This window comes from Taudactylus pleione, unplaced genomic scaffold (genome assembly GCF_031769625.1).
Source record: "Taudactylus pleione unplaced genomic scaffold, aTauple2 ptg000423l, whole genome shotgun sequence".
NCBI lineage: Eukaryota > Metazoa > Chordata > Amphibia > Anura > Myobatrachidae > Taudactylus > Taudactylus pleione.
This window is the reverse complement of record NW_028284825.1, coordinates 1,920,906-1,944,200: the sequence shown is the minus strand read 5'-3', so window position 1 is coordinate 1,944,200 and position 23,295 is coordinate 1,920,906. Positions and strand designations below refer to the sequence as shown.

Here is a 23,295-nt window from a genome sequence, read left to right as displayed (position 1 = left end):
CGCAAATTGGGCAGCAAAAGGTTAAAAACGACCAGCGATGCGCGCGCTGGTCGTTTTTAACATCAATCATCGCCCGAACATGACGGTCTACCTGACGACCGCCGTCAGGTTGCCATGTTCGGGGATGATTGATCTGCATACACTGAACATCTGTACATTCAGAGCATGCAGTTCACCTTGCGGGAGACGGCATCGTTATCGTGCCGTCGTCCCCTGCATCATTAAATGGATGGGCAGCATTAGTGTTTGTTTTCTATTGTTTTTTATTTTTTGTTTCAACAAAACAGTTTATGGAAACAAAAATACACTTGATTTATAAAATAAACAAACAAACTGGTAATTAGGCTAAAAGTCACAATTTTATAAAATTCAGGTTTTATTAGAAAGACACCTACTTTTTAGGTTTATTGCCTACAATCAAATAATACATAAACGGAACTTAAACAATATTTTTACAAAGGATGTATTTACCAGTTGTCAAAGCAACAACATGCAAATAGAGTGGAACAAAAAGAGGGGAGGAAAGAAAAAAAAAAAAGTCCTCAGAATCCCCCTCCACTTTGGTAGTTTCCTCCAAAACCGCCACCTTGATTTCCGCCTCTGAAGCCGCCACCTTGATTTCCGCCTCTGAAGCCGCCACCTTGATTTCCGCCTCTGAAGCCGCCACCTTGATACCCGCCTCTGAAGCCGCCACCTTGGTTCCTGCCCCTGTAGCCTCCTCTGAAGCCACCTCCTTGATTTCCATCCCTGAAGCCACCACCTCTAGACCCTCGATAGCCAGAACCTCCATAACCTCCTCCTGAGCCAGAACCTCCACGGAAGCCACCACCTCGATTACCTTGGAAACCACTATCAAAGCGGGCCATTTTAGGTGGACGAGGCCCATCTCCAAATCTAGTGGAAAAAGCATTTTGTGAATATTTACTACTATAGTTATTACTACAATACTTCTCGTAAGTTAGATAGAATTATCAATTTAGATATGTAGCAATGCTCTTGAATGATTTCATAAATCTTATTTACTGAATATGGTAAAAATGATGAGCTAAAATGTCTTTAACATACAAAATAAACTTTAATACTGCATTCTTGAAAATGTATGTTAAATAAAGCAGGGACACAGTACTTAAAACTGGGAGGATTTGGAGCTTGCCCAAGGAAAGTGGCTGATTCTGCAATTTGTTTTGCCAACTGAATCAGCTCCTCCATTTGGACCCCAGTCTTAAGGCCCTCTGAAAGCTGTGTAGCCCATGCTTCTACAGCCTTGTTGACCTAACAGCTGACAAGCGCGGGACGAAGGGACACCACATGCAACTGTATATATAGAGTTCAAGGTGTTTTCTAACTTGCTGTCTGAAGATTCTTTTAGGGAAACTGCTCCTAGCACGGGGAGTACAGTCTTCTTAGAAAGAAGAAACACTCAGGGATCCGATGCAGGAGTCGTCTCGCATAATTTCCTGCTTTCTGAGGGAAATGGATAATAGAATAAAAGTTTCTGTGATAATTGGAACTTTTTTTCCACGCCGAGGTTAGGATCTCATCCAATTCCTCTGACACTGGAAAAGTGGCAGCCTGTCTTTGTCTTTTATTGACGATAGACAGCCTAGTAGCCACTGGATCTATGTCTTCAACATGTAACATCTGGCGTACCACCGCAATCAGCGCCTATACACCCTATTTGTCTGATTGACCAGCATGTGCTAGATGATAGTTATTGAACATCCAGCACATGCAACATCCCCCAAACGACTTTACTATAGTGACCCGCGATCATTAACAGGCTAACCTGGGTGATATCGACCATCCGTGCCCGCGCATTGGCCGTTGAAACCGGCTAATAATTCGGTCGATATAAACGATCGAACGAGAAACGATATAATTATCATTTATATTGACCAGAATATCTGACCGTGTGTACGCACCATTACAGTACAAAACAATGCTGGACAAGGAAATTGTTTACAAACATTGCTGCATCCGCGATCATAACACTCAAATAAGCAACAGGGCAACAGCAACGAAAGGTTAGGTGCCGTTGTAGGAAGTATAAAATAGTGTAAGGGAAAAGAGAAGCACATGAGGGAAAAAGGCCCTGCTCGTAAGAGCTTACAATCTAAAAGGGAGAGTCAGACAGACCATGCTGAAACAGATGGGGTACACAGTGAGGAAGAGCAAAGAAATGGATTAGGATGAGCGCTGGCAGGGCCGTAATTAGGATGGTGCAACATGCGCCACGGTACAGGGCACCAGAGGACAGGAGGTGCTGCTCGGCCGTGCTGTTCAATTTTCTGTTTATAATCACGTTCACTTGTAGCTTCCGCTTCTTTGATCCTCGACATCACCTGGCCGGCCATACCTGTCTCCTCTGTGACTAACTCCCCCTCCATGTGGCCACCTTCCCAAGCACCTTCAGTCACATCATCCTTTATTTAACACACATTTTAAAATACTGTCATACCCGGGACTCGAACCCGCCACTGATATTTGCTGCATTTACAGTACAAGCAACACCCTTTCTATACCTTTAGCTGGTAAGCTACACTGAGCACGGCTGTTCTGATGGACAAATCCTGCTGCAAGTGCACCTACACCAGCGTTCCCCTAGAGCTGGTGACTTATACTGCAGCCATTGGATTCACACTATTTGGTAAAATCTGGATAACAGTGGTAAAAACCAAATGTATTAGACAAAATCAGATTTGCAATGTCCCTTGCCCTTTTTCAGACATGCCTTAAATCTCCTTTTTTCAAAATGGGACATATGTGCTTAGCTGTTAAATCCTTTTTTTCGATTCCATAGGGGACACAAGCTTTACGCTGGTTATAGGATGGTGGGTTGGAGTCTGTGCACCACACAGTTAAACTTGTTGAGCACAACACAGACTCCCCCTATACCTTGTCCCCTTCTACAGGCACCACAGTTTAGTTAACAAGCCTAAAGCAAGGGTCGAGAAGGAGGAGAAGGAAGACCGGCACGCACTCCTGTCTATACACAAAAGAAATGTGAACAGGAGAACTGGAAGCAGAGCAAAGTCCCGGCAGGGTGGGTGCCCTGTGTCCCCTATGGAATCGAAGAAAATGATTTAACAGGTAAGCACATAAATCTCCTTTTCTTCCTCCTCCATAGGAAACACAGGCTTTACACTGGGATGTCCCAAACTTATTCCCCTAAGGGAGGGGACGCTCCTGGGCTGCGCTGAAAACGATTCGCCCAAAAGCCGCACCAGGGAAGGCGAAGGTGTCAAAAGAATAGAACTTTAGAAACATATTGGCATAGGACCACATGGCAGCTTTACACAGCTGCTCCACAGAAGCACCACTTCGCACTGCCCACAAAGTTCCCACCGACCGGGTTGAATGAGTCCTCACCACAGCCGCTGCTGGAATATCAGCCGCTGCATAAGTGTGGCGAATTGTCAAACTGATCCATCTGAACAGCAACTGCTTAGTAGCCAGCCAGCCCCATTAACAAAAAACATACAGGACAAAGAGAATCTCTCCTATGCAAGTCCTTTGTCCTGTCCACGTAATTCCGGAGAGCTCGCACGAAATCCAAAGATGCCTCCTCCGGTGAGGAATCCGGAACCTGGAAAGAAGGAACCACAATCTCTTGACTGATGTGGAACCTAGAAACAACCTTAGGAAGGTAGCCTAGTCGTGTTCGAAGGACAGCTCTGTCCTGGTGAAAGATTAGAAACTGAGAGCAACAAAACAATGCGCTCAAGTAGACACCCGTTGAGCAGAGGCTACGGCAAGGCGGAAGACAGTCTTCCAGGTAAGCCAACAAATGTCTACAGTATCCAAGTGCTCAAAAGGCAAAGACTGAAGGGCCCTAAGAACCAAGGATAAATTCCAAGGAGCTACCCATGGTACAAACAGGGGTTGTATGTGGTATACACCCTGAAAAAGCTTCCAATCATCAGGCAACAACGCAATCTGCCTCAGAAAGAGGACCGAAAGAGCTGAAACCTGCACCTTTAGTGAAGCAAAGTGGAGGCCCAAATCCAGCCCTGCCAGCAAAAAATGAGATGGTAAGAACTTACCTTTGTTATCGCTCTTTCTACGAAGTTCATAGGGTCCACAGGGTGACCTTGGTGGGGTATAGGTGATGCAGAGTCATCCAGACACCTTACGCAGTAAATTTTTCTCAAAGGATGCACTTGGGTCTCCCTCTATACCCCATCCCTCTTAGCAAGCCAAAGGCCGGAGGATAAAAAAAAAAAAAAAAAAAAAAAAGAAAGAGAGAAGAAAGTCTGGTACACACAAGAATCACACATTCGACCACAGCGAAGTCCCTATCTGAAGCACAGGTGTGTCAGGGTGGGTGCCCTGTGGACCCTATGGACTTCGTAGAAAGAGAAATAAAGTGTAAGTTCTTACCATCTCTCATTTTCTACTTCAGGGTCCATAGGGTGACCTTGGGGATGTCCCAAAGCAGTACCTTCAAGGGTGGGGATGCTCCTGTGCAGAGAAGAGAATCCGCCGCCTGAAAAAAGCAGCCTGGGAGGCAAAGGTATCAAAAGCATAATACCTCAAAAAAGTCTGGACAGAAGACCACGTGGCCGCCTTACAAGCTGAACAGCCAAAGCGCCACGGCGAGCTGCCCACGAAGGACCCACAGACCAAGTAGAATGAGCAGTAACAGAGGGCGGCACTGGAAGGCTCTCATGAGTGTAAGCCTCAGATAGTCATGCGAAGCCATCTAGCCAAAGTTTGTTTACTGGCTGGCCAACCCTTCTTGTGGAAACCATAAAGGACAAACAAGGAGTCCGGTACGGTCCACATAAATCCTGAGGGCACACACCACATCCATTGAGGCCTCACCTGCCGAGAGGTCTGGGGAATTAAAGCCGGCACAACAATTTCCTCAATGTGGAAACTAGAGACCACCTTAGGAAGGAAACCAGGGAGAGTCCGAAGTACTGTCCTGTAGTGAAAAACCAGAAATGGGGAACGACCAGAGAGAGCCCCCAAATATGACACTAATGGCAGACTCAATAGCCAGAAAAAAAAAAAATCTGTCTTAGCAGTAAGCAATTTGCAATCCACAGAGTCCAGGGGTTCAAATGGAGGGCCCTGGAGGGTTCCATAGCCAGTATGATCGAGCGTATGGTTTCCATCCTGAACAGAGGTACTCTGAGTAATAACCCTTCACCCCCCTGGGATAACGGGACCGGTACAATGACCACTGCCTGAAGCAAGGACTGTACTGCCTCCTGAATAGCCAAAGCCTCGTACTTGTTGGACATGGGGCCTGGGCAAAAGAACTGATGGGGAGGCCTTCTGCGGAAGGAGAAGGCATACCCCTGAGAGACCACTTCTCTCACCCAGGTGTCCTTGGTAGTCTGACACCAGCATTGGGCGAACTGAAGAAGTCAGCCTCCCACCCTGGAATCCCCCAGGGGGAGGCCAACCCCGTCAGGTTGAGGGCTTGTCGTCAGGCTTAGCAGCCGGGCATCTCGCACTCCAAGCCTGTTTCTTGGGCTTGGTAGTTTTCTTTGTGGTTGACTGTTCTAACCTTACCTGGGGTCTGATAGGTCCGGAAGGACGAAGTCCGAGACCCCTGGACGGTCCGCACTTGAAAACAAAACTAGTTTAAAAATAATTAGTACCAGTGACCAGACTTCAGCTGGGCACCCAACAAAACTGAGGTGCCTCTGGCCCAGGGGCGGGGTATAGAGGGAGACCCAAGTGCATCCTGGGAGAAAAGTTTACTGTGTAAGGATTACTCTGCATCAGTGTTGCATAAAAAATCTGATTTTTTTTTTTATCCCTCCCATCCTCCCACTAAGAGGACGGGCACCCGGACTTACCTCGTTCGGTCCTGCGTCGTCCTGGATTTCGGCGTCGGGATTATGACAGGCGTCGGTATCTCCACGCCTGTCATAAATCCCTAGCTAGCATTGTGACTTAACTACATCCCATTCATCCCCCCCTTTGGTGCATATAATTGCTACATTTTTACTGAAGTTCAGTGTTACAGTAATTTCGTTGTTTACCATATTAACCTTGCAATTTTTTTTTTTTACGATAGAATGATATACAGTTAAGTGTGGTGGCAATAGATTAGGATAGTAAAAGGTTAGCAAGTAAATTTGTGAATATAAAACATGTAAATAGGTCAGATTTAAGGTAGTGATGTAACAGTTTCCCAAACTCTGCCATTACAGGCCATGTTTTAAGGATATCCATGCTTGAGTGCAGATGGTTAAATCAAATTGACTGAGGTACTAATTAAGCCATCTGTGCACAAGCATGGATATTCTTAAAACACGCACTGTAAAATGGCAGAGTTTGGGGAAACTGCATTATGGGATTAAAATAAAATTAATTTCTAGACAGCCGGCAGTGGGACTGCTCTTGTAAATAAAAGGCTTCTAGCCTCAACACCACTATAAAAAGGCACTGCACACCTTCTTGAAGCCTAATTTCCAGTTTTTGGGACAGTGACACTGACACACTATAAATACGTGGTTTTACGCATAACTCTTATTTACCTTAACATGCGTGCATATTTTTTTCTTCTGACAACTCAGAAAACACCAGCCTCTCCTTTCTACAATATCCTTTCAGAAGGACAACTGCTGTGTGTAGACCAGTGGATGCCAAATTAAACTGACTACATGCATGGACAGAAGAGCCTCAGCAGAATATGAAAAGCTCTCGCCTTCTGAGCTTTTTTTTTTTTCTTCTTTTTTTACAACTCAATACCTAGAATTACATATAGTGTGTAACTGCTATGTGCTCCAGGTTCTTGATTTTGAGAATTAGCATTATGAACAAAAATTCTTCATAAATAATGTCCGATGAGAATATCCTCTTACCTGGAATTTCCCATCATAAGATTAATTCCAGCTGTGGATGGTTTGGATATCAGACGAATCATGTTCAGCATCTTCTCATTCACAGGACCCACTTCAGTTAAAATCTCTGGTTCTTTAGTGACTTCTACGACTAGCGCTTCCATTGCAGATCTCAATGCAGTAATGCAGGCGGCATCCTCATGAGGCATCAGCAATTTAATCCTGCAGAACAGATCACAGTTGTGAGAATCCATTCAGTGCGTAAGTGCAGCACAGTCCAAACTAAAATTGTAGTCCATTGATTTCCATAGACACTGCCAATAACTATTCACAGAGCTCTTTTTTATTTTTTTAAATATTTGTATGAACCAAGCAGTTTAATGTAGCAAGTGTCCCCTTGTGCCGTTATATCCCAACAAACACATTGTGACGCCAAAAAACTTCCCCCGAGTGCTAGCCCCAATACATGTTTAATATAGATGACTTTCTTCAGTCTACAAATTGCTGTAACTACACTTATTAAATATGCTGGAATGTGTACATATACACAATACATACACGCATGTGTGCACACATGTATACATAACCACACACTTTGGCATTCCGCAGAATTGACAACACTCCAGTAACAACTCTGAAGAATGCAGGACAGCTGTTGCTGGATTGCTCAGCTTTAGTGTACGAAAGATTACTGTTAAAGCCAGGACAGCTGGCCTGAATAATATGCTCAAGTCTATACCAAACAGCACATAATTTACACGTAAATACACATACCAATCATCCAGAAGTATCATCTCTCCATCCGACATGACTTTCTTGGAGGCGAATAGTAGCAGCTGCAAAGGACTCACCATGGTCATACCTTTAGCAGAGATTGCCCTGGTACGGATCTGAAAATTAAGAATATGATTTAACAAAACAAGTACATTAAAAAAAAAAAAAAATTAAATATATCTCTATCTCCATCCCACAATGTATTATTTTGCTTAATTTCACAGGTCACATCAGAAAATTAATCTTCCACATATATCACTTGCAATGTAAAAATATCATATACAATATACTCTCCTTACATGTCTGTCTAGCAGTTAAGCACTAGACTGACACACTACATACCTGTGACACACTACATACCTATTGATATAACACTGAAAAGCAGTTTTAGGGAGAATAATAATTAAAAAAAAAATACAAGACTGGAGTATTTGGTTACACTTTCCTCCAAATCTTTTGGTAATCAGTATGTATTGACCAAGATTGGTCAATAAGAAAAAGGCAAGGAGGTCCTTCCAAAACTTTACCAGACAAAAGTAACAGTCAACATATCTGTAGCTTTAGACATGGTCCATCCAGTCCCTTCCCATTTCAAACCAATACAAGATGCAAATAGGAGCAAGCGTGTTTAAAATACACTGGCATTGGTATAAATTGTCAACTAGACACATCTGTACACTGCTCTGAGGTTGTATGGCCATATAGCTTATTGCTAGCCAATTTACCTTTTCACTGAAGACAAAGAATGGGGATGGATACTTCATGTCTTGGCTACTGAAGGGACAATTGACAGATGATTTGTGGATTAGCGCATTTCTACCCTCCGTGGTGAGGATTTTTCGTTTTTCCTTGTGGTAGCAAACGTTGGGGTAAACGCCAAATGCCAACAGTGAAATCACCACATCCAGGTTATTATCTGGACCAGTGTTGTTGAAAACTTGATTCATTAAACATTCTGTTGGTGCAAGAAACATAAAAAATATGACAAATCTCTTGATATAGGTGCAGAGTATTAATAATGCAAATAGTAATACTGTGTGTCAAGCAAAATTCTCAGACCCTTACCTTCAGGGAACCCAGCGTTTACCAAGATGTCTTTGAGCTGTACTTTTGCTTCCCACGTCATACGCAGAGTCGGCATGTTGAGACGCTTGTGCTCACAAAACCTAGTTTCTGCATCTTCGCCTCCCATTCTAAAGAAAGAAAAAAAAAAAAATTAAAGAGAAAGTTGTTGATGGCACAGGCTCCATATCGAGCTTTTCTCACTAATTATACACATGATGAGAATACCTTGCATCGTCCCAGGCCTGAAACACCGATAACAGCGCCACGTGATCAGAAAATCTGTTGCCAGAGAAGTTTCTGTGCACGTATCCCAATCTCCGGCCTTCGCTGATGAAGGGCTCTGGGAAACAAGTGGCTGCAGATATCGTGCAAACGGCATCACCGACACTGAAACAAGACAACTATTTCATTCTGCACTTCGGAAACAAAATGATTTCATTGTACGCAGACTTTTCATGTACTCACTAGAATATACAGCCCATGATCATCATCTTTCCCAGTCGCGGCTCTATGGGCAGTTTTGCCAGAATTCTTCCTAGAGGAGTCAGCTCATCATTGGAGTCCAGTGCATCCAGCTCTAATAATGAGATTGCCGTATAACAAACTATTTGTATTTTGTAGTAACACCTCACATGCTGGCATAGTGCCGTAACTAGACTATTTGGTGCCCAGTGCCAGAAAGAGCATTGGTGCGCCCCCCTCCCCCATATTTTCAAATAGGGACATAGGACATGCACCCAAAAAAGGGCCATGGCCTCATGGGGGGGGAAGGGCCAGGAGCTGCTGGTGATAAAAGAAGAGGATGCTACAAGTGAGAGTGATAATAAACAGAAAATTGACAGGCCCAAACAGCGCCCCCTACCTTAGTTGTGGCCCTGGGCATAAATAGCCTTCAAATAAAAAGTATAGAAACCATTTGTAAATGCCCCAACAACATGAGGGTGAGTTGATATTCTTGAAAGGGCAATTAGGGAAAGCAACGGAACAAACGAAGCAATGATGGCCAGATAATATACAATACTGCTTCTAATAAAGAACACCATTCAAGAGCCAGTAGACTCTTCCAATAGAGGTCACTTTCCCAATTAAGCCCTCCAGTCCCCCCATACGCTAGATTCAAGTGAAAACAACTGTCTCCACTTCCTAGGGGTCATCCCCTAAACTGACAAGCATGTAGTTCTTGTTACATTACTATTAATGCCCTGAATGATAAACTATGATACTTAATACAACATACCCCTTAGTGTGTGTTCCGCTTCTATCACAGCATCCAGTGGAGGAGGCTCTATAGCCTTTGACAGGAACTGACCAATGCCTCCTAGTCGTAGAAGTTTAATGCTCAGGGAAACCTCGTGCAGGGGAGTCCGGAATATTTCTGGTGTAAGGTGAGTCTCCAAGCTAGAAAATACATTACTCAGATTGGATGTATTTGGGCACTGCCGCATCATTGCATTCATTACATTAATTCCATGGACACGGAAGTAAAAATATACAACTTTTATGCCACCCTCCTACAATATCATACAGGACAAATGCACTGCCTCACCGCTCATAGCGTGCCCTGCTGCACAAGTGGAAACAGAAGCCGGCCTGCACGCGCCCTGCTCTTCCTTTCCTCTGCTCCAGATTGGTTTTGGAAGCCCAGACTGTGGCATAATTGGTCATGTTGTTGTGCGATGTAAACAGTTTCACTTTCTGCCTGTTATTATACAACAAATGTTCAAAATTGCTGATTTAACACAAGTAACAAACATGTAATGAGTAACTTGTGCAGAAAATGCTCTAGTGAACATGTACACTGATATATCGAGACTATAAATGTGGTATATTTTTCCATATACTAAACATGATAAAACATGGACAATACGCAGAGCGATATGGGTATCAACATAAAAGTCAATGACTTACTTGCAGGAATCTATGACATAAACAACATCGTTTATAGTGATACTGGTTTCAGCAATATTGGTGGATAGAATAACCTGAGGGGGAGGGGAAAATAAAAATTAGCCCACACCACAGGTTAAAGCCCTATTTGTGCCATCAACAATGTCCAGTTATCAGCAGCAGGTGCTTTCATGGTTACAGTCTGTGCATGCAGTCATTTGCTCTTATGTAGCAGATTCCATAACAAGTTATACAGCCTGACAAACACTGAACGCTGCTGTTCTATCAGAACCAACTACTTTCATTAATAATATAATAAAAATGTAATTGTTACCTTGATTACCCCATCAGGAGCTGGATCAAACACCTTTCTTTGCTCCTCTCGTGGTATTTGGGAATGAAGTGGCAAAATTCGATAACTGTGGCTGCCTAAAAAATCAGACAGAGGGAAAAAAATAAAAACAACCCCTTATGTTTGGATTTGTAAAGAGATGTACTTTATAAATTCACGTGTTGCACTTGTCTGTTGTGTAAACAGTAATATGTATAGTACAGAGGTTCCCAAAGTCCGCCATTACTGTCCACGTTTTAGGGCTACCCATGCTTGAGCACAGGTGACTTCATTAGTTCCTCAATCCATTTGATTTAACAATCTGGACTCAAGCTTGGATATCCCTAAAACGTGGACTGTAATGGCGGACTTTAGGAACCTCTGGTATAGTCATTGCTTTAAGCAGATTACAGTAGTTGTTTTTTTAAATGTAATAGTACAACAGTCAGCAGTTTTCCTCAGTAGGCTATAATTTGCATTGAAATTCCGTTTCACTTATTATTTCTGTTTTGTTTCGACTCTATTAAGGTATCCTACAACCTTGGGGTACAGAGTCTTGTCCAGAAGTTAAACACTTAACTTAAATCGGAGCAAATCCAGAAACGCCTTCCTTTATATATCCATTCCAAACCAGGAACTCCACTATAAACTAACTACCCAAGGAGTTTGGGCACTTCTGCCCAGTTCTGCTTAGGACCGCACAGGTTACATGCTTTTTTTTTTTTTTTTTTGAGCTTTTCACTCCTAATCTAGGGGACTCCCTGGGGTTACTGATAGGGAAGTGGATATAGAGGTGGAGAAGTTTCTGAAATTGTACAAATTTAAAATTAAGTGCGTAAATTTCCCCACATCGTATAGAGATTCAGTCGGTGCTGGGGTAATGATGTTACCCCACAGAAATGGGATCCATCTACAGTAGTGGAGGTCTGAAGTGCCGCTTGGCTGACAAGAATGTCATTCAATTCATTTTTTTTGTCTAGCTAACCCTTACAGCACACTGGTACATAATCCTCTGATCGACATTCCCACCCAAATGTAACTTTACTATAAGAAAAGGGTCGTTCAGCCAATTTTATTACTAGATAAGTCACTTTTGTAATGCTCTTGAAGTATCCCAATACTTAAGTGTGATACTACTAAGTGTGTTTATTTAATAACTTGGTTTTTGTTCCCCCTGACTTGTCTACTTAATGACAGTTTTTAAACTTCAAAGAAAACAGAAGTTTAAAATTGGTTTACTTAGATGTATTGTAGTTTACATACAGCACTACACAAACACACACGGGCTTAGGAGCAACTTATGAATCTCAAGTGTTTTTCTCCATTACAGAGACAAGCATAGTGATATAATGTATAATCCTATAGAGTCAAATGGAATTTTGTAAATCCTCTTCTATTATTCCTCATGAAGAATAGACTGTCTTGCATATAAATCTCTCATTTCTATCAAAGGTAGTACAAAAATCTCACTTAAAATCAGTATATAGTATTTGTAAACAAGTCTAGAATGAATTTCTGGGGTACAAGATGATTTAATCCCTTTAGACTCGCATGATCTGGATCTGTATAGAAAGATGTGGCCATATGGGGAATGCACTCTAACTTTACATCAATCACAAACTTAACTTTTAGTACTATCCTTAATATACCATGGGGCTGTCAATTTAAAACCAGCAAAATAAAGTTTTAAAAAGTGAGCTGTACATTGTCCAATACATAGCATTAATAATCATGTAACCTCAGTGTGTTACTTTAGCTAGTTAAAGCATGACCTTGCCCGTGTGCTAGTTTAGGAATAATTAAGTTTTGGCTGCTAAATCCGTAAAAACAGTTATTTACTAATGCCCCATAAGCACATAAAACGAAAGTATTGTCTAGCCTCAGTTAATTATTTAGGGTTTATTACGCTTCAGTGTAAAACATCTGACAGACAGCTTAATTAAGTTTAGTGTTGGAAGCAGCGTGCATCCATAAACAATATGTCTGGTAACACAGACATAAGATATTGAATCACAGTATTTATATGTGGTCAAGTTAGGGGTTGACTTGTTGCCCTTTCCCAGGTATACGGCTCTTAAGAACCTCTCATTATGATAAGATTGCATCATTCCATTATTTGGTAAATTGTATAAATGAATGCTCCAACTAAAGAAGGACCATTGTAGATGCTATTCGTTATTGTTACTAGCGTTCCCGCTAAGCTGTTTTAGCGGGCCGCTGCGCCCTGCCCTCTTCACCTGTGGATCGCAGTGTCCCGAGAGAGGGGAAATGTGCTGTGACCCGGTCACTGCCGGTGTATAGATGCTGGGCGCATGCGCCCGGCATCTATTCTCCCTGTCAGCAGCGCTTGGGGGCTGCCCGCAGTGTCCGTAAGTGCCGGGAACGTCCCAAAAGTGGCGGAAAAGGTGGCGTGTCTTATAGACACGCCCCCTTTTCGGGCTCCGGCGCCCTGCCTGCCGCCAGAGCTAGAGTGACCACTAGTTACAGTGTGTATCACTGTGTTCTGTGTTGGTGAACAGGACACATATTGCACATAAATTTTCCCTTGAACTGCATTCAGTGTTTATCATACAGAGTGTTTCACTTGCTATTGACCACAAGTTTTTCCTATACCTATTAAAGTAATTTACGTTCCAAATGTGGGGCTGCAGCGCAGTCCAAAAGTCAAACAGGGGAACTACCCCACTTGGCATCAGCGCTGGCAGTTGGTGTGGCTTCCCTATCTGAATTTTGGACTGTGCTGCTGACTAGGGTGGTGAACAGCTGGCCTTCACTTCGCACATGCGTGAACTGGTGAACACTTTCAGCACTTGCTATGACTTCCTCATGTTTCTCATAGACCAAGGCATGTCCATGTCACATTTCACTAAATTAAGTCAATTACTTTGAAAGTTATAAAAAAAAGCTTTGGGGCCAATAGCGAGTGAAACACCCTGTACAGAGACAAATATGCCGTTTGATAGCTTGTGAATATTTTGTAACACCAACAATGTTAATTGAAACAAGATTGCAATATTTGCAAATTGTCAGGCATTGTCCCAAATTGGGTTAACTTTACTACCCTACTATATTATTATTATCGTTATTTATATGGCGCCACAAGTGTTCCGCAGCTCCTTACAAGGTACAAAACCAAAAAGTGACTTACAGTAAAATACAATACAATGAAGGACAAGGACATGGATAATATACATTGATACATAGGTGGCCATAGCACCCACATAAGCAGCAAAGCATCGGCACCAAGTCTTAGGTGTCCTAGTGGTGAGTAAGAAGTAGATGAGCATATAGTAAGGAGAAGCACAAGAGGGTAGAGGGCCCTGCTCGCAAGAGCTTACAGGGGAGGGGCAGACAGATGGGCATGATACAGATGGGGAAGACAGGGAGGAAGGAGCATGTAGTAGCAAGTTAGGATGAGAGCTGGAAAGCATTGATGAAGTAGTGGGTCTTGAGAGCCCCTTTGAAGGATTGTAGAGAGGTGGAGAGTCTGATGGGGAGAGGGAGAGAGTTCCAGAGGTGGGGAGCGGCACAGGCAAAGTCTTGGAGGCGGGAGTGGGAGGAAGTAATCAGTGGGCATGAGAGGAGGTGTGCATTTGTTGAACGAAGAGGGCGGACAGGAAAGTGAAGGGAGATGAGGTCAGAGATGTAAATGGAAGAGGAGTGTGTGAGGGCTTTGTAAGTGAGTGTGAGAACCTTGAATTGGGCTCTGAAGGGGAAGGGGAGCCAGTGGAGGGCTTGTAGGAGAGGGGAGGCAGATGTAGAGCGTTTGGAGAGGAAGATAAGCCATGCAGCAGCATTAAGGATAGACTGGAGAGGAGCGAGATGGGATTTGGGGAGGCCAGATAGGAGGTTACAGTAATCCAATCTTGAGATGACCAGTGAGTGTATTAACGTCTTAGTAGCATCCTGGGTGAGAAAGGGTCTGATCCTGGAAATATTTTTAAGATGGAAATGACAGGACTGTGAGAGGTTCTGGATATGTAGTTTAAAGGAGAGGGAGGAGTCCAGGATAACTCCAAGACAGCGAACTTTGGGGCCGGAGGAGATAGTTGTGCCGTCAATTGATAAAGAAATAGTGGGAGGTGAGGTTATGTGGGAGGGTGAGAAGAGGATCATCTCAGTCTTAAGACATATTAAGTTTAATAAATCGCTGGGACATCCAGGAAGATATAGCAGAAAGACAGTTGGAGATACGAGTGAGGAGAGAGGGAGAGATGTCAGGGGAGGAAAGGTAGATCTGAGTGTCGTCAGCATAGAGATAATGAAGGTCAAAAGAGTTGATGAGTTCACCTAGAGAGTATGTATAGAGGGAGAAAAGGAGTGGTCCAAGAACAGAATCTTGGGGAACACCTACTGTGAGAGGATGTGGGGGGGAAGATAGGCCACGAGAGGAGACAGAGAAGGATCGATCAGAAAGGTAGGAGGATAGCCAAGAGACGGCAGTGTCACGTAGACCAAGGGAGTGAAGGATTTGCAGCAGGAGAGGGTGGTCCACAGTGTCAAAAGCAGCAGACAGGTCAAGGAGAATGAGTAGAGAGTAGCGGCCTTTGGATTTGGCAGCAAGGAGGTCGTTGCTGACTTTAGTGAGGGCAGTTTCTGTGGAGTGGAGAGAACGGAGCCAGACTGAAAAGGGTCAAGGAGGGAATGGGAGGAAAGAAAGCTGGTAAGGCGGTTGTAAACAATACGCTCAAGGAGTTTGGATGCAAAAGGAGGAGAGAGATGGGTCGGTAGTTGGCAAGAGTGTTAGGATCAAGAGTAGGTTTTTTAAGAATGGGGGAGACAAGGGCATGTTTGAATGCAGAAGGGACAGTGCCAGATGAGAGGGAAAGATTGAGGAGGTGGGCAAGATGGGAACAGGCACAGGGAGAGAGGTAGTGGAGGAGACGTGAAGGGATAGGGTCAAGGGGGGAGGTGGAAGGGGGGGGGGGGGGGGGAGGACTGGATAAGGGCCATGACTTCCTCTCCAGATACAGGGGAGAATATATTCCCAGTTTGCCCCCAACCAACTACCATTGGATCTGGATAGGACTGCAAAAGACAAATTATCCTCCTAGTCCTCTATAATGCTCAAAAGAAATGTTGGGCTGCAACCATCTCTCCGATTTGTAAGGAATACGTTGTAGTAGGTAAAGAAGTCAGTGCCTTAAGGTTGGCGTGCAGTGGGGCCTCGGCAAAGCAGCTGTGGCAGAAAGCCACCACGTCTTCAGTGGACACATTCACAAAGCTCTACAAGGTTTTGAGTCCAAAGATAATTGCTTTGGGCAGAATGTATTGTGCATGGCAATGTCAAAACATTCCCTCCCTTAGTGACTACTATGGAAAGTCGCCATGACTCAAGCATGCCCAATGGAGAAAATTAGCATTTTTGAATTTGCAGTAAGTCCTTTTCCCATAATCCACCAGAGAAAAAGGGGATTGTTGTATATAAATTAAATTATTTTCTATAAATCATTTGGGAGATGCTAGCCACCACATGTGATGGTTTTATATGGTTTGGTTCCACTACCTGCCTCCGTAATGCACATCAAGAAAAAAAGATTTAAAGCAAGTACAAAAAGTCCCTTCAACATCAACAGACTTCAATGGAACAATGCTCTTAATGGCCAAATTATGGAAACCTATTCAATAATGTAGGTTAGAGCAGACAGCAAAGACCTGGAATAATACTTTTTAAAAATATATTTTTCATCATAATGTTCCTCTAAAATGGAAGTTTTGAATGTGCAAGCCCAGTGGATGGATGCGTAGGACAAGAAAATTAATACAATTACCAAAATGAGGGTTCATCTCAAGATGCTTCTGCATGGTGTAAATGAGGTTCCAGCCAGGTAAAAACACCAGCACGGCTCCAGGCGAGTTCAGTGTTTCAATATATTTTAAGAGTGCTTCTATGAGTTCGATGGGAGTCTCTTTCTCACTCAGCTGCGACATTGAGCGCTTAGTCTCTGGGCCGTAATCATCAGTACATATGAGATTACAATTAGTCTGCAGACATATGCAAAAGGTTAACATGTGATTAATATGTAGTGCAAGTTTTCAGATAGAGTTAGACAGCATGACGACGACTGGATGGGTCATTTTATTAGACTTTTTAGCTTTCCTTAATCATTACACCATAAAAATACTTTTCACCTTATCTACAATACACTGTGTGGAAGGTGCACTAGGAAAGCCTGTGCCCATTTACAACTACCAGAGCAGACTTGCAGAGGGACTGAGGTGGGGAACGCTTGCACTGCTTTGGAAGACCAAGTAATGATCTGCAAATAGTAAACACCATAGTCGTCATTTGGGAGTAGTGACCATTGTACAGAGATGGCAACCTGCCATAACAGGCGACTTGCAGGTTTAATGTAATGAGTTGACATCAGTTAGAAATGTATCGTTACCATTAAAAAAATAAAAATAAATCTTCACGAATTAGCAGCACCTACATTAAACCTAAATAACCACACACCTCATCATCATCTCCTCCCTCTTCATCTTTGTCTTTCCTTTTTTTATCTCTTGGAGGAGGGATGAATTGAGTCATCTGAATGCAGTCTTCAAGGTAATAGTCTGCCAGTGGAGAGAAGAATTTAGAAAAAGTTACTATAAAGACCACATAGGCCCTTGTAGGGCTTTAAATGGTTTAAAGCGAGGATTGGCAGCTGAATACACTGCAGGGGACGCATTGGGCGGTCCTCTAGCAACCAGTTTCTACTTAACATTTAACTAGTACCTTCTAGAAGAGAATAGCTAGAATCTGATTGGTTGCTATGGGCTACATATCCACTTCTAAAACCTCTTAGGGCCATATCCAATTCGCCCCGAACTCTGTTCAGGCGCTAATTGATCCCTGTGATCGTCGAAAAATGGGTATTTTTCTAAGAGAATTCCACATTTTCGACGAATTAATAGGATAGTTCGCCCGTCAACACATAGGAGCCGCAATAAGCTCGCAGACCTATGTGTTCTCGCCTTTTTTTGGGCGAAAAAAAAACGTCACTTATCGTGGACTTTTCGGGACACGTCCCGAAGAAAAACCCCCGAGGAGTGCCGTTGTCAGGCCGACTACGGGGCTAATTGGTAATTGGATAGCCCTGAGCGAGCTAATTAGCCGCGGCTAATTGGATATGGCCCTTAATCTCAGTAAGAAAAGAGAAAAACTAGTCCTATTCTGAAACATTATTCAGCATTTCACCAGATTGGCTCAAAAAGGCAGATTATTGGCTAGTTTCTTTTGAGACGCATTAGTTGATCCTTGGGGGTGTTGTCCCTCCATGGTTTGTAATGTGCACTCAAGTGTACCTAGAAGAATTGATGCAGTTTGAAGGTAAAGGGTGGTCACACCAAATATTGATTTAATTTAGATTTCTTTTCTGTTCATTCACTTTGCATTTTTTGTAATTGATAAAAAATTAAATAAGTATTCTTACTTTGCAGTATTTTTTCCACACCTGCCTAAAACTTTTGCACAGTACTGTATATCTGTGTATAATACATAATAAATTACATATTTTGTGATTATACGGGTACAATTGCATCTCTATTGGTTTTATATCCGCAGCACTCTTAACATTAGCGTTTTTTTCCTTTTTGGTTTGCTACCCAATAGAACAGCTGCGTGGAGTTGTAACCCATTTTGCATTACATGTCATTAAAAGCAAAATAATTTTAATAGCTTAAGGCACTTAAACTGGTACCGTAACAAAACATAACAACAGCTATAATATGTACAAGATCCACACCTTGCACGGGAAATGTTCGGCCATACACCTCAATGATGGGACAGTTGAAGAAGTATTCACAGAACATGCTGGTGTCTATGGTGGCAGACATAAGGATCACTCTAATGTCTGGGAAAGCTTGAATCACATCACGCAGTACCACCAGCAAGAAGTCAGTCTGGGGAGGGGGAGAAGAATAATAATGGAGAATAAACAAAAGAAGAATAATCAGCAAGTACATTGTAGCCCCCAAATTAAATCAGGCACCAACTCACGTTAATGTCACGCTCATGGATTTCATCTACAATGACATGACTGATTCCTCTGATCCCAGACTCAAGCTTCCTCAGGAGCACACCTATCACATAAACATTCAATCAAAACGATTCATCAACATAGGAGCTGTTCATTTTTAAATGGAAAAAAAAAAAAAAGTGATGCTTCCCCTAAAGAGTTACTTACCGACAGTGCAGAACATAACGCTAGCATGAGGACGAGGGAGTATAGATTCAAAACGCACACTGTAACCACAGCTTTTCCCAACATCTTCTGCCCTCTCAAAGGCGACGCGCTCAGCCACAGACACTGCGCTGATCCTTCGCGGCTGAACACATGATTGCCAGTGTTATGACAATATTAAAGGTTTAGTTTTGAAATCGTTCAGAATGAAGATAAAGATCTGTACCTGAGTCACCACAATGTTACACTGAGCTGCTCGGTCATTCCTGATATACTCGTCCAGAATGTACTGTGGGACCTGAGTGGTTTTACCACATCCAGTAGCGCCTCGAATGATTACCACTGCGTTGTTGTGTATAGCGTCCATGATTTCAGCCTCAAACTTCTTGACTGGCAAAGACTCCCGTTCCCTCAAAGTCTGCAAAGTTATAAATAATCCAAGTACTAAACTAAAAATAATATAAATAAAAGTTGCACGACACACTAGTATGCTAACTAATACAACTTTTACATTTCCAAGCGAATAGTATTTTTTTTTTTTTTTATTTGTTTTCCGGTCAGTCTAAACCATGCCACCTTAGTACATGCTATATTTAATGTAGCTCATAGGTCAATAAGCAATCTAATTATCGTTGTATATTCCATGGACTCATACAATATGCGTATGACTTACTGGTGTGATTTTTAAAGAACAATTATACTCTGTTACCTGCTGTAAGCTGTTATCATGTTCCAGCTGGTACATCAGCTCATTTTTCAAATCTGCACTGATCTGTTCTTGAGTTGCCTTAAAAGAACGTAAAAGTTGACATTACCCAAAAGCACAAACACACATTACATGGTCATAACTCTTGTGCAGTCTTTCACACTTAAAGCAATGATCATTTAAGTGTCAAACATCTGCTCCCGACACCTGTATCTATTGACACTTAATAGTGGCTGTTGCCCGATTTCATGGGGGTCACTGGAGAACGCTGGGGTATAGATGGCAGTGTGGGCCTGACACTTAATAGGCTTGATCCAATTAGGTGCAAATTACTTGCAGCGCAAGCGTGGCTGTATGCTACACTTACGGTATCACCGTACTCTATATGGGGCAGTGAGTAAAAATGTGCGAGTCCTGTCTGAGATCAGGTCACGAGGGGGGCGAATTGCGCTGCTGGGTTTTCTATGTAGTTGCATTGGCAACTATGCCCCATCGCACCCAATTGGATCGAGCCCTTAATCCTAAAAATGATTTGAACATGGCTCCTCCCCCTCTATACCCCACCTGACCTCCGTTAAGTTTAACCAAGTCCGTGCAGAGATGGAGGAGAGGGGAAAAAAAAAAAAATATCAAGTGACAGAACACGTCACAACAGATCAGCCAAGAACCGTAACCCAAACAGAACGCAACCATGCACCAAAAACACTGGGAAGGCGTTCAGTGTCCTCCATGGAATCTGAGAAATGAATTTTACTGGTAAGTGCAAAAATCCTGTTTTCTCCTTTATGCACTGAGAGACCTGGTGCCAAGGCGTCTAGGTGGTAGAATTTTGTGCGCTCAACCAGTGGAAGCAGATAATTTTTTAACCTCCTTATTGACTCAAGCGGGAAACACAGGGTTCCATCAAGGGGGTGATCACCACTTAGATCTGTCCACAGCCGGTAGCAGATAGAGAGACCAAGCGTCTGGATATCTGGAACTTGTGATCTGGACATATTGCTGGTGAAAAAAAGGTCACCAACTTAACACGTTCCTTCTTAGGGGATCATCCTCAGGATGTACCATGACTGCCGCACAAGGCCCACTTCTACTTTGAGTATGTGTGGAAGCACTGCCATCAGATGAAACAGATAAAGGAGGTGAAAAATGCTGTGGGACCATCAAAGCATTGACAAGGAATGCCTGTGGTCCCTTGGTCTTGGATTACTTCGTGGGCCAAATGAGATACAATTATGTAGATATCTGTCTGATCCCAACTTTCTGCTATATGTGAGAAACCACTCTCAGGGACACAGGCCATGCCTGTTGAAGTACTCGGCTCCCCAATTTACCCCTGGGACAACAGTACAGATATTGCTGGAACACACTGTTCTGGCCAATGCATGATATTGCTGGTTTCCTTCATCACAACAGAATGCTGCCTGCCTGATGTGTGCCACCACTGTGTCTGACTGAGTCCTTAACACTAAAATAAATGACCCTGCATATAGCACCACTGTAACAAAGACTCAAACAAGCATTGGAGGACAACAGGCCCAGCCCTGGAGGCTGGCATGAGTTGTATAAAATTATACCACACAGTGGCGCCTTCCATTTTAAAAAGTAAAGACGATTTGTTTTTGGACTAATAGATATTTAAACAGATAGGAGGGATGTGTGTGTATATGAGCCTCCTCACTTTTCCTTAAGAGTTCTGTACACCTTTCTATTCACTCCTTGGAAACTTTGGGCCTGATTCAGACCCACTCGCGAGCGGCTGTCCGCTCGCAAGTGGGTCGATGGTGTGCACTGCGCATGACGGAGGGAGCTCCGTCGTGCGCATGCGCGAGACGCGACGAGCAAAGGACTTTCCTTCGCTCGTTGGGTCTGATCAAAGGGGGCGTGCTGTCGATGTTGATTGACAGCACGCCCCCTTTGGTGGGCGTGCCTCCCAGACGGGGGCGTTACCAAGGGAACGCCTACCGTCAGAAGCCGGCCCCCACTGACATCACTAGTGATGTCAGTGGGAGTGATTTTGGCTCTGATAGAGCCAAAATCACTCCGGGCCTTGCGGTTGAGAAACTCAACCGCAGGCTTCGGCTCGCAGTGGCGATGGTCAAGACCATCGCGACCATCAACCTGCACGCTCGTATAGGCTGTGGGTGGTGACCTACAGCTATACGAGCGTCCAGGAGGACGCTCCATAATTATGGAGGTGGGCCCTGATTCAGAGCGAGCGCTCTGGTCAGAGCGTCCGACTCTGAATCAGGGCCTTTGTTTGTGTTTTCCTCAAAACAGAAGAAAATTACAGCACATAGTATAGTATTGTCTAATGACAAAAAGGGGTGAACCAATGTATCTCACTCACATGTGAACAAACAAATTCAAGCACATCACAACCAAGGGGGAGAGATGTTGAATTTTCACTTCCCAGAATTATTTCTTTTTATGGATAGAAGTGTCCACTCCTATACGGGGATACGGAGGACCTTAGCTCGGCTGCTCTGGACTTCCTATTCCCTGCACCATCTCAAGAAGGGTAATTGCGTTGTATATGATCACGGTGATACACCAGTGGGGTGTGATATGCTTTTATATTTCGGTTTTACATGCTGCCGCACTCTTGGTGCCTCCCTGGTGATTCATACACCACCGCCGTGGCGTTGTCCGACCGGCCAGGATCGACTGGGCTCCCAACAAAGCCAGATCGATGGCACGGAGCCCCAGCACATTGATCGGCAGGACTGTCTCCGATGACGACCAAAGACCCTGAAAACGACGGTTCAACGGCATCGCTCCCCAACCGAGGAGACTTGCGCCTGTGGTCACAATGACCCAGTCTGAAGGAGCGACCTCGGAGCAGGTGATCAGAAACCCGCCACCACTGAAGGGATAAACTAGTGCTGTCCGACAGGACCAGATGCTGAGAGGAGAAGTCCTCTGTGCAACCTGCCCAATTGTGGAGAATTTCCCACTGGAGCTCCCCATGAGTGGAAACGGGCATACTGGATGGTCTCGAAGGTGGAGACCATCGTGCCCAATAGCTTCATGCACAGCGAGATGGACGGCCGAGAAATCGACAGCACAGTTGTGACCAAATCTTGGAGGGCCCGGGCTTTGGACTCGGGCAGGAAGACTCGATGGAGGTGTCGAATATTACTCCCAGGAACATCAGACGCTGGCAAGGAGTCAAGTGAGATTTTTCGAAGTTCAGAATCCAGCCATGATGCTAAAGTATCTGCACCATGTGGTGCAGATGAGCCTGGAACTGGGAAACAATCTGCTTTTTAGAGAACTACCGTTAGCCCGTCCTTGTGCAACAGGCTAGTCAGTCGCCATGGTCTTTGTGAAGACGAATGGGGCAGTTGTCAATCCGAAAGGCAGAGCCTGGAACGTATAGTGTGTCCGGCCAACTGCAAACCTGAGTAGAGAATGATGTTCTGACCAAATAGGAAGATGTAGGTACGCGTCCCGGACATCGAGCGAGGCCAAAAACTCGTTGACCGACTTTCCCTGTATTACAGAGAGTCAAGATTCCATGCGGAATCGGTCCACCCACAGTCTGGTCATCAAGGCCCATAG

The 23,295-nt window shown here is 43.8% G+C and overlaps 1 protein-coding gene across 2 annotated transcripts in view; it reads right to left on the bottom strand.

Moving 5' to 3' along the window:
• Positions 1 to 339: 339 nt before the first annotated feature.
• Positions 340 to 23,295, bottom strand: part of DHX9 (DExH-box helicase 9) — a 45,836-nt gene continuing 22,880 nt past the window's right edge. For both annotated transcript variants that reach the window (XM_088447203.1, XM_088447204.1), the window contains 18 exons: positions 19,738 to 19,815; positions 19,255 to 19,446; positions 19,032 to 19,173; positions 18,845 to 18,927; positions 18,591 to 18,747; positions 17,318 to 17,418; positions 16,632 to 16,845; positions 10,864 to 10,958; positions 10,551 to 10,624; positions 10,189 to 10,341; positions 9,880 to 10,040; positions 9,108 to 9,219; positions 8,868 to 9,029; positions 8,643 to 8,770; positions 8,303 to 8,532; positions 7,578 to 7,693; positions 6,825 to 7,025; positions 340 to 894 (listed from right to left, as the gene is read on the bottom strand). In XM_088447203.1, the coding sequence (XP_088303329.1) occupies positions 543 to 894; positions 6,825 to 7,025; positions 7,578 to 7,693; positions 8,303 to 8,532; positions 8,643 to 8,770; positions 8,868 to 9,029; positions 9,108 to 9,219; positions 9,880 to 10,040; positions 10,189 to 10,341; positions 10,551 to 10,624; positions 10,864 to 10,958; positions 16,632 to 16,845; positions 17,318 to 17,418; positions 18,591 to 18,747; positions 18,845 to 18,927; positions 19,032 to 19,173; positions 19,255 to 19,446; positions 19,738 to 19,815 (2,751 nt within the window). In that variant the 3' untranslated portion in view covers positions 340 to 542. The remainder of the gene's footprint in view (positions 895 to 6,824; positions 7,026 to 7,577; positions 7,694 to 8,302; positions 8,533 to 8,642; positions 8,771 to 8,867; positions 9,030 to 9,107; positions 9,220 to 9,879; positions 10,041 to 10,188; positions 10,342 to 10,550; positions 10,625 to 10,863; positions 10,959 to 16,631; positions 16,846 to 17,317; positions 17,419 to 18,590; positions 18,748 to 18,844; positions 18,928 to 19,031; positions 19,174 to 19,254; positions 19,447 to 19,737; positions 19,816 to 23,295) is intronic.